General features: G+C 44.2%; 2 protein-coding genes across 2 annotated transcripts; one reads left to right on the top strand and one right to left on the bottom strand.

Annotated features, from left to right (window-relative positions):
- Nucleotides 1–829: 829 nt before the first annotated feature.
- sspn (sarcospan (Kras oncogene-associated gene)) lies at nt 830–6,170 on the bottom strand. The gene is made up of 3 exons (XM_087797979.1): nt 5,897–6,170; nt 2,347–2,433; nt 830–1,988 (listed from the first exon to the last, which is right to left on the bottom strand). Exons 1-3 carry the CDS (start codon nt 6,116–6,118, stop codon nt 1,638–1,640), a joined length of 660 nt encoding a protein of 219 aa, XP_087654105.1. The 5' UTR covers nt 6,119–6,170; the 3' UTR covers nt 830–1,637.
- A 1,760-nt stretch (nt 6,171–7,930) lies between these two features.
- bhlhe41 (basic helix-loop-helix family, member e41) lies at nt 7,931–10,453 on the top strand. Its single transcript, XM_087797978.1, has 5 exons — nt 7,931–8,054; nt 8,127–8,193; nt 8,284–8,391; nt 8,470–8,581; nt 8,669–10,453. The coding sequence occupies exons 1-5, from the start codon at nt 7,996–7,998 to the stop codon at nt 9,493–9,495; spliced, it is 1,173 nt and encodes a 390-aa protein (XP_087654104.1). The 5' UTR covers nt 7,931–7,995; the 3' UTR covers nt 9,496–10,453.
- Nucleotides 10,454–10,881: the final 428 nt, after the last annotated feature.

Raw genomic sequence — 10,881 nt, 5'->3', positions numbered from 1 at the left:
AGAGAGCACTGTTACAGGAGCAGAAGAAGAGAACGTTTCCTATATTTCCCAAAAAACAACAACATTTGTATAGTTAACACATTTATGTTGACTTTTTGTTTTTATGAAGAGTGAGATTTTGAACTGATTTCATATTCATATTTATACCTCAACACAAATGTGTGCATCTATCCTCCTCCCTCACTCAACACTGAGTCTGGTTCTGCTCCAGGTTTCTGCCGTTAAAATGTCTTTCCTCAACACTGTCACGCTGTGAATCACTTATTGTTGAGTTTCTGGATCCGTGTTTCTTTTATAGTTTTCTTAAAGTGTAAATTGTCTTGAGATATTTTTGATATTATGTCAATTGTAAATTAAATTGAAAATGTTATTAAATATTTTACATTACAAGCCACAGTTACAGTTACCGAAAAGTTATACACCCAAAAAAACAACATGCATAAGAGTCGATGTTTAATCCTGATGATTATAATGAGAAAATATTAAATGCATAAAACTACGATTGAGCATAAAAATACAATGTTTATCTGTTTCGCCTCATTTTGAAGTTCAAGTGCAACAACTTTACTTTTGTGTTACTTCCTGTTTACGACACGTGCCTGTTATAAAAATATTGTACCTTTTACTGACGTCTTACATCTTCATCCTCCTGTTCTCTCTTCAATATTCGCCCTCCTTGAAGACGAAACTACAATAGCGACATTTTACTTTGGTTTAAATTCATTAAAAAACGTTCTACTGTGACCTGATCCAAGAAACTCTTGTGTACGCCGATGACATCATCGTTTGCGACTGAAGACTCCGACACCAAATAAGTCGTTTCTACCTGTTGAGTCACAAACTTTTATTGCCAGAGTTGTAAACACAACATAGGATCGTTTGTGTTGTCAGTACAGAGTAAAAGAAAACACACAATGAACAATAGAAAACACAACCAAGCACCAAAGGCAGCCATTCAGTGCCGCCTCAACCTTTCAGAGCACAAACCAGAGGAAAACAATCTATGCAACGCTTGCGTTACCTCTGGGTCACGATGAACGACCTCCACCACTACATGTGTATTCGGGTCACCCTGACCCTGAGATAACGCAAGGGCATTTTTTTATTTGATTGAATTGACTTTGAAACAGTTCATATAAAAACATTACACAAGAAAAAAGGTGGTGCAGCTTTTTTTAATCAGAAATATAACAAATTTAAATCAAAATTATTATTATGTAAAATGTTGATGTAAAAAAAAATTGTATTTTAATATATTGTATATGTTAATTTATTTACTATTACTGTAGCACCTCCTAGATAATTAAAAGTTATTGAATAAAACAACTTCCTTCTCGTTTTTTTTTTCTTTTTCTTTTAGTTTTATATCAGCACAGTTTAAACTCGTATGGACTTGATCTGATGTCTCGTTGAGAGACAGTCAAACAAGACGTGGATCAGAGCCAAGAATGTTGATTTTGAGCTTTTTTTTTTAAATGTTGGCTTGTTTTGTCAAAACTATTTTTAACCATTACAACAGTTTCTCTGTTCAGGCGCCGGATTGTTCCGTGAAACCCGACTTTAGTCACAGAGGTTGAGACTCAAGATGCTTCTCCAGAGACGTTCAGGACCAGATCCTGATGACATCACTCCGGCCTCTACACTCTCTGCCAGGGCGGCGAGCTGATCTGAAGGCCGGCGAAGAACACCTGGTACCTGTTCTTCCACATGAGGAAGGCGGCGACGGCGCACACCAGCGCCTGCGCCACGTTGAGCAGGATCTGCAGCAGGAAGTAGACGGCGAGCGTGGAGGCGACGGACTCGCAGTCGTCGACGCCCTCGTAGGTGAAGACCCGGGCCACGGGGTCCTGGGGCTGCAGCCTGCAGGCGCAGTCCTCGCCGGCGCGCTCGCAGCTGAAGCCGCCGACCTGAGCGTAGTGGTGTGAGGCGAACGCCACGACCAGCAGGGACACGACCAGGCCCACCACGCACAGCAGGAAGTAGAGCAGCTGTGGAGGAGAGAAGGGTCACGTGACCTGCCATCTCATGATTCAAACGCCTGAGGGCCGACTCCTTTTCAAAAGGGATTACCCACAATCCCGTGGGGCCGCGAGGCACGACCGTGTGCATTTGAACTCACCTCCTCTGTTCTCGCTTCTCACCGATGGTTTGAAAAAACATCTGCAAGCGTTTGGCGTTTACGTAATTTCAGCGACAAAAAGCCTTTTTAATCCCTCAGTTATGTAAGCGGCGCCTCTGGTCACCGCTGATCCTGTAAGATCAGGCTCACTTCCTCCTGAAGGGGCCGCCATCTCATTTCCACCCCCCGTAACACCGACCGCGACGCCAAACCGTCGGGACCCTCACCTTGACGCAGAACTGCAGCGAGGACCTCTCGTTGGGCCGGCGGGTGACGCAGTAGAGGATCAGGCCCAGGAGGGAGACCAGCAGGAGCTGCAGGAGACACTTTGACTTTCATCAACAATCACCAGAAGAAAAAACCAAACTCTCGTCACATCTGTGACGCTTCAATACGGTTGTTTGTCGAAAGTGCATGATTCAGCAGAAAAAAGTTGTCACCTGATTAGTGTCTCACACACACACACACACACACACACACACACACACACACACACACTTACACACACACACACACACACACACACACACACACACAGTTCGCTGCAGCCGCGGTCTTGTGACTAGCGTGCAGCGTCTCATTTCAGTGTTTTTCTCGTCTTCTCAAGCGCTCCAGATTCTCCGGAAAGTTCTGGATGACCTCAGTGTTTTTGCTCTCAGCATCTCGTGAGGATCGAACTCGGGATGTTTCGTGTCCAGGGATGTTTTTCGGGAACAGATGGCGACTGCAGTAGTTTTTTGCAACCAAACAACAGGTTTTGTTTTTCACCAGAAACTTCTCAAAGACATGAACTTCTCAGAGTAACTATTAATTTCTACAAGTGATGAGCAAACATCTGGACACTTGGACCGGAGGTGGGCAGTTACATCTGCTCAGGGGCCACAGTTGGATCAGTGTTAGGATGTCTCTGGGTCAAGATGAACGACCTCCACCACTGCATATGTATTTCTGGAAGTTCTTTCACCTTAACCCAGAGACAACACAAGGGATACCACAAACACATTTTTCCCCCTGGGCCTTCGGGTCACCTTGACCCTGTGATAACACAAGGGTAAAGAGGGGTCACCATGCAAAGACAAGGTGCGAAAAGTATAAAATAAAGTATAAAAATCCAGTTTAATATTATTAAAATCATTAATTCATTGTTTTTTATCTAATTTTCTTTTTTTTAGAAACCTGATGTAATATTTTTTATATCCACAAAAATATTTTTGATACTCACAAAAATGACAAAAGTCCTCAAAACAAAAACCCTACCATATTTAGAGACTATTAATAAATTTAAGAAAGTATTAGAAAAATGAAATTGTCAGTCTCTATGTGATCTTTGACCTCATGGGCCACATTAATCGAGTCAAGGGGCCACGTTTGGCCCCCGGGCCCAGGTCAGATTGAGAGGGGAAACTGACACATGTGACCCTGGTCTGGAAAAGTTCTCTACAAATATAAATTACTTACTTACTTATATTTACATTTTATTTACAATATTAAAACATGTTTTTTTAAATATAAATTCTTATTTTTCTTTTATAACTTTTTTTTTTTTAATAAAATAATTTAAGTGTTATTATACTTTTTTCTTGCCAGGATAGCAGTGGGGGTGAAGCCTATCCCAGCTAGCAAGGGCAAGAGGTGGGGACACCCTGGACAGATGAACCAAAAAGACAACCACACAAAGAAAACTAAGCGTCTTAAACCTCTTCATGTTAATAGTCTAATTGGGTATGGGAGGAAACCAGAGTGCTTCAAAGAAAACCCCACAGAAGCACAGGGTGAAAACACAATGGTTACACCCCTGGCTAGCTGGGACAAGTAATGCACGATTGTTAAAACCCAAATTAAAGGTCAACACAGAAAGATTCCCAGCTGTCAAAGATCAGAGATTCACACAGACTCGTGGACAGGCCACAGCCGCTGATGTATTTATAGCGTCGGGAGGAAACCAGAGTGGCTCAGAAGCCTGGACTCGAACACAAGGGACCAAAACAGAGGGTTTTCAGACGTGTGGATTACTGGCATAAACAACAAGGCTTTAAATTATTCACACGATTAGACAAACGCTGACGCTGCGTTTTCTCCTTCAATTAAAATATCCCGGCGCCAAAGTTGCGCTTCAGGGGGTCAGAGTTGTGCGAGTGTTGTGTCGTCCTTGCTCAAAGGCAACACAACAAGGCAGGAATTGATCAAGTTTTTCACCCTGGAGTGTCAAAGAGCGGCAGGAGTGTTGAATTTAAACTACTTTAGTTGCTCATCAAAGGAAGGAATTGAATGTATGTCTGTCTTTGTGTTGGTTTTTCTTGGAGAGCTCTGGTTTCCTCCCACGATTCTAGACTTCAATTGTGTGCATGTGTGAGATGGAAGGAGAGGTTGTGTGTCTGCAATACACCGTGAAAGCAGAACAATAGCATTGAATGTTTGGCATTTATGTGGCTGTAGAAGTCTTTTGCTGACATTTCTTTCAAGTGTCAAGTTGTGAAGGTGGTCCAGGATGATGACCAGGAGTTTGGTGCCACAAGTCTGATGGTCAAGAAGAACTCGTGAGACCAGTTGTTCAAAAACATCTGGATCGATCCAGGATCAGATATTCCGATTTATCCAAAGCTATATTAGATCCCCGTGATCCAGACACTTTTTTTTTTAAGAAGTGCTATCAATGGGAGAACATATCAAGATGTCAGGTACATAAACTTCTATCAATTATATACATTTTATAACCAATTTTATGAGTCAAGATAAATATCAAATAGATATGAACAAATACATTGTGGATATTTTAACACTAGTTATTTTAACGGTCAAGTTGCCCCGGAGGCCTGAAAACAAATGTGTTTGAGGCATCCCTTGTGTTGTCTCTGCATCAAGGTGCCGCGTCTCTGGGTCACCTTGACCCGGAGACATTATCAGGGTTAAATGGCTAAAGAGTCAAACAGAAAAAATAATGTTCAGCGTTAGAAATGATTTTTGACAGTTTTCATTTCTGATTGATTTTTTTTAATTCTAATTAATAAACAGTGATAAAGAACATACTTGTTGAAATCATCTTGATTTATTATTCAACTTTAGGTGTTTTTATTTCATTGGAACAAGAACATTCTTATTGTATACGTTACTATACTGTAGAGTATAGTATAGTAAGTATAATTGGAAGCACATGTTTATTTTATCTAGTTAATCACTGCAACTGTTGAACAAATCAATTCAACATATAAATAAAAGTATTTGCACAAAATTAAACTTATTGATCATTTGACACAATTTAAGGTTTTCCTTCATCAAATCCACCATAAAATTCTATCATATGTTAGTGTCAGAGTAAAGTTATATTAAAATACTACTGAAGGGTTTTCAACGACACACAGTCTAATCCAGATTAAAACTAGGATTAGATTAGATTTCAGAAATTCTTTTGAACGACCCGTTTTTAAGATATGATCCGGTCCGATCATCGATATTCCGATCAGATCATCTTTGAACAACTGGCCCGTGATGAGAACAATAATCATGCTAGAAGTTTAGTTTATTCTTCCTTCAGTTACGTTGAGTTTCCTACAGATCGCCACAGTCGTGAGTCATGACAGTATATTAAGAACCTTCTCGGGTCTCCACGGGTCAAGTCCACCACATGCTGGGTGGTCAACAACAACAACAACAACAACACCTCGGGGTCACACGCTCTGACAAGGCGGGCGATGGCGGCGGGTCAGTCACGGGGGGTACGGGGGTGTCGACACGTGAGCTTCATGCAGTCACAAACATTGGTGCTAGAGAAACGCTTACGAAGATCCCGGCCCAGTGAGGCGTCTCCCTGGCGAGCAGCGAGGGACTGACGGCCAGCGTGAGGAAGGCCACGACCACGACCGCCGCCGCCAGCAGCAGCTGCAGGACGGCCACCAGCAGCGGGAAGCGACAGACCCTCGGCTTCTCGTGGTCCCGCGGCTCCGGACTCTCGTCCTTCATTTTCTCCGGCTTCCCAGAAGAACCTCTCTGTCCTCCACCCATTCCTGCTTCTTTTCTTTCTACTACTTTCTTTCTACGTGTGCGTCTGCCCTCCTTCCCGAACCGCCTCTCAACCATCAACTGCTATTTGGAAACGCCAGCGCCTCTGAACTAATATGGAAAACATTTGGACCGGATTCCTACGGTCGCTCCCGGTGCCACATATAGAGCGGGGGAGTGTGGAGGGGGGAGGATGGGGGAGGACGGGGGAGACTCCAACAAACAGATGACTACAATGAAAAAAAGAAAGCAAGGGTAGAATCCTAGCATTGCTTATGATGCTAACTTAATATATATATATATATATATAAGGCTCTATGGATGCATTCTGGTGTTATTAAATATATTTTTATTTTAGTTTAAATGTCTACTTTTACCATTAGATTCACTTTTGATTTTAAAGTCTATTTCAGCAACTTATTTTTACCTGTCCGGGCCTAAAATAGAATGTTAAGAGAATGAACTTCCCTCCTGCAGACGTACGTCAGCGTCGTTACGCAAGACAGTCACCTGCCAGAGAAGGTCACATGACCTGCAGGAAGCCTCAATGTGATCTCCAGACATGTGAGGACACACAGGTGATCACACTTTTAGAGACTCTTCATTTTTATTTTTATTTTCTAAACAGACAAACGTAAGTTTAAATAAAGAGTTTATGGTTAAAAAGAAAAAAAAGTACTACATGCATTAAAAGTGTGAGATTATTTACATTAAACGTGTGTAACGTGTGCGCGCGTCACTCGCTCCAGATCAACAACAGACGGCGGTCACGTGTCGGAGCACACAGCGGGGCCGTCGCCATGGTTACGGACAACACCGCAAAGGATCCTGGGAGACGTGCGAGTAGTCATGCGTTCGAGTGGCGTCGGGGTGATCGAGAGAAGACACGATAGTAACCTAACAGGGTTTTTTATTTAACAGTTTTTTTTGGGGTATTTTTACGTGAAAGTTTTGTATATAAAGTGTTGGAATTAAAATCATTCTTTTTTTGGATTAAATACTGTTGGCAATAAACGTTTCTGTTTCCTTATAGAATTCTATTTAAGTATTAATTATATTTATAAAGAACGAACTGCTCTCAAAGGTTTCATAATACAATTATTAAATACTATTTATAAAGAATATGATAATCATACATTTGTATTATTATTATTTACTCAGTATATGTCATGGAAAAGTTATTATTGTATTTAGTAAAATACGCTTTTTCTTCAAACTTGTCAATTATTTTATTACTGACCAGTGAAACCAGCGTGACAATATATATATATATATATTTTAAAGACTACTAAAATACGATAGAAATAAACTGAACAAGTTGTCCTTTAACTTATTCTCTGGAGACGTTTTTGGAATGTATTTGTAGCTCTTAGTTTAGTGTCACGTGGCCATGTTTTCCATCGTAGGATGCAAACTTGTTTGCATTTATTTCCCACGTTTTCTCATATTTATGATTCAATTAATCGTGACTAAATCGAAAGGTACTTGAACGCAACATTATCGGCGTAAGAACATTCCAACAATAAATGGATGTGAAGTGTGACATAACAGTTTAAAAAGACGTATTGATGATACATATTTTTTCCATTTGTTATCGTTTTAAGCGCCTGCGTTAGTAGAGGTCAAAGTAGTTCGCGCGGCGGATGAATACACGGCAGCCAACAGCGGTAATTAGCGGGCCTGTGTGCCGGAGTGCTCGACACGTGAGGCGGAAGCTGTTCAGGGGGAACAGTGTAGCGCGCATGCGCCGCGAGCGGCAGCAGCGTCGGCAGCAGCGGCGGGCGCGCGAGGTGTCAGTCAGTCAGCAGCGGGAAGTCCACGCGTCAGTGTGTGGATCAGAACCAGCAGCTGGACCTTCAGAACCACAGACAGCAGCAGCGATGGACGAAAGAATACACTTGACGGACAGACAGTTCATGGACCACGCGGAGTTTCTGGGGTGAGTTTTGACTTTTTGTTGTTTTTATACGAACACGGACTCACGCGCGCGCGTGTGTGTGTCTCTCTCCAGAGTGGACTATCCTGCCCTGTACATGTGCAAGTCCAAGAGAGGGATCAAGCGCGAGGATGGCGGGAAGGTGCGAACTTTTCTTTTGATCTTATTTTTAAATCAGATTTATTAAAAGTTGAAGTGACACCCGCTCACCCGCTCACCCGCTCACCCGCAGGACGCCTACAAGTTGCCTCACCGGCTGATCGAGAAGAAGAGACGCGACAGGATCAACGAGTGCATCGGACAACTGAAGGATCTTCTCCCGGAGCACCTCAAGCTGTCGGTGAGTGGTCCAGAGTCTCACCCTCTGTGGCGGGTTGAGAGGGCTTTAAAAAAAACGTGCGTGGTTCCGTGCGTGCAGACGCTGGGTCACTTGGAGAAGGCGGTGGTTCTGGAGCTGACGCTAAAGCACCTGAACGCGCTGACGACCGTGACGGAGCAGCAGCACCAGAAGATCCTGGCCCTGCAGAACGGTGAGTGACACCCCGAAAATAAACACCCGCACATTTATATTTTGAGGGCGCAAAGTTGTGCGAACTTTTTGTTTACTCCTCGTGCAGGAGATCGCTCGGTTAAGGCGTCCATCCACGCGGACGTGGACGCGTTCCACTCCGGGTTCCAGACGTGCGCCAAGGAGGTCCTGCAGTACCTGGGTCAGGCGGAGAACTGGACCACGCGGGAGCAGCGGTGCGCGCAGCTGATCGGGCACCTCCACAAGGTCCTGGCGCAGCACCAGCCCGGCAGGAGGGAGGAGGAGGAAGAGGAGGAAGAGGAGGAGGAGGAGGAAGAGGAGGAGGCGCCGCAGAAGCCGGACAGCCAGGCCAACTGCGTCCCGGTGATCCAGAGGACCCAGGGCGGGGAGGTGACCGAGACCGACACGGACACGGACAGTGGGTACGGGGGCGAGCCGGAGAAGGCGGACGCGCGCCAGTGCGAGCGCAGCAAGAAGATCAAGCAGGAGTTCGAGGACGAGCGCGCCGCCAAGAAGCCCAAGACGACGAGCTGGTCCGGGTCAGGGTCCGGGTCAACAGAGTCCGGCAGACCGGACCTGGCGCTGGTCAACTCTCTGATGGGAATAACGGGACAACAGACTCCGCTTTGCATGCCTTTCTACTTCATCAACCCGTCCGCGTCCTACATGCCTCTGTTCGACAAGGACAAGTACGTGTACCCGGCGGCCCTCGCGTCCCCCTTCCCCTGGCTGTACCCCGCTCACGCCGCGGCCGCCGCCGCCGCCGCCGCCTTCCCGGGGCTCTCGGCGCACCTGGGCTCCGCGCCTGCGCAGAAGGACTGCGGCGAGAGCGCGCGGGAGACGGACAGCAGCTCACCTGAGGAGACCCCCGCGGACGATGACAGCCAGTCTGACGCCAGCAGTCCGCCCAGCTAGCCAGGGTTCGAGGAGTGCCTTTTTTTTGCACTGAAGGGTCCGTCGATGACTTTATTGAGTTTTTGTATCTTCTTTGATAAAAAAAACATGGCAACAGTTGGTGCCAAAAAAACAACTTTGATGCGCTTTATCTCAATCAAAGACGTGGATGTATGACTTTCTAACGACCTCTGACTGTACATAGTGTTAGACACGAGAACATGAAGTGCTCCTTGAGTGAAGGGAGCTCATCCTCTCCACCTCTTTTCATCCCTTCTTCACTTGTGCAGAGAGGAGTCCCTTCAGATTGAGTCTCAACCAGCATATTGTAGATGATAGCACCTTACAGACCTTTGATATTGAATGTATTTTCCCAGGTGTTACGTCAAAGCTAGACTTGTTTCTAATGTTCAAGACGTGAAGTGCACTTTTTCTCTGCTTATATTCCCCCCCCAGCCCCCCTGAGAGGTCATCTACGATGGCAGAAAGAATCCAGTTGAAATCACTCGAGCGTCACTTTCTTTCTGGAGTAGTAACTTTTTTTTTTTTTGTAAAACGTTGCTTCTTATTTTGGAATAGTTTACCAGGAACCTCCTGGTCATGAGACCATCGTTTGAGTTCCTGCGAGTGTAGTGTTTGAAGAAAAAAAAAAAGTTGCACATGTGACCGAATCAGCAGATTTTCATTGTATTTTTGCAAAAACATGATGTTGCTTTTGTAGTCCCTCTAGATGGTTCTGCCTCAGTCTGCTATGGAAAGTGGCATGTGTGTGTGTAAATAGTTTTTAATGTGAATATACCATAAATATATCTATGTCAATGTCAATGTTGTGTAAAGTCTTTTGTTTCTTTTTTTTTTTTTTTAAAGAAAAAAACAACATTACCTGAGCAATTGTTGCACATTTCGCTACCGCTTTACACATATGCTGTTCTAAATTATTGCTGATGGCTTGTAAAATAAACTGCAAACACAAAGAAAAGGAGCAGGTTTGGTCTTTCTAGGACACAAAAACGAGAGGGAGGTCGTGGGAAGTGACACAGGCCGCACAAGAGCAACAAGTCGGAGGGCGTTACTTCCAGCCCGGTGGAGCCACAACACTGTAAGTCACATGTAGTTTGTGCTAATGATGATCAGGTGACAGAGGAATGTACAGTAAGCTCGAGCTTTGAAGGAACGTCATGTGAGGACAGGAGGAGATTCAAGTTTTTTCAGGATTATAAAAGAACAAGTGACCCCCCTGAACCCCCCTCCTCACCCCCCTCAAACTTAACATCCAGCCACTCATGCTGTTGGTTCTAGACTTGTTGATAGTTCATATTAATACGTGACTAATAACTTAAACAGTAGTAAAAAGTTACTTTATTATCCTGAAGAAAAAACAATGAAGAATTACTTTGTAAGTGTCAC

Source organism: Callionymus lyra, chromosome 8 (assembly GCF_982586985.1).
Source record: "Callionymus lyra chromosome 8, fCalLyr1.hap1.1, whole genome shotgun sequence".
Classification (NCBI taxonomy): Eukaryota; Metazoa; Chordata; class Actinopteri; order Syngnathiformes; family Callionymidae; genus Callionymus; species Callionymus lyra.
Note: the sequence above shows the minus strand (reverse complement) of the source record. Positions and strands in the feature narration are given on the sequence as shown.

Excerpts from the sequence above, each read along its gene's own strand:
- sspn (XM_087797979.1), bottom strand. The coding sequence starts at position 6,118 with ATGGGTGGAGGACAGAGAGGTTCTTCTGGGAAGCCGGAGAAAATGAAG. Across the intron at positions 2,434-5,896 it reads CTCACTGGGCCGGGATCTTC|CTCCTGCTGGTCTCCCTCCT; the intron begins GTAAGCGTTTCT and ends TGTCTCCTGCAG. Across the intron at positions 1,989-2,346 it reads CGCTGCAGTTCTGCGTCAAG|CTGCTCTACTTCCTGCTGTG; the intron begins GTGAGGGTCCCG and ends TCTCCTCCACAG.
- bhlhe41 (XM_087797978.1), top strand. The coding sequence starts at position 7,996 with ATGGACGAAAGAATACACTTGACGGACAGACAGTTCATGGACCACGCG. Across the intron at positions 8,055-8,126 it reads GACCACGCGGAGTTTCTGGG|AGTGGACTATCCTGCCCTGT; the intron begins GTGAGTTTTGAC and ends GTCTCTCTCCAG. Across the intron at positions 8,194-8,283 it reads AGCGCGAGGATGGCGGGAAG|GACGCCTACAAGTTGCCTCA; the intron begins GTGCGAACTTTT and ends GCTCACCCGCAG.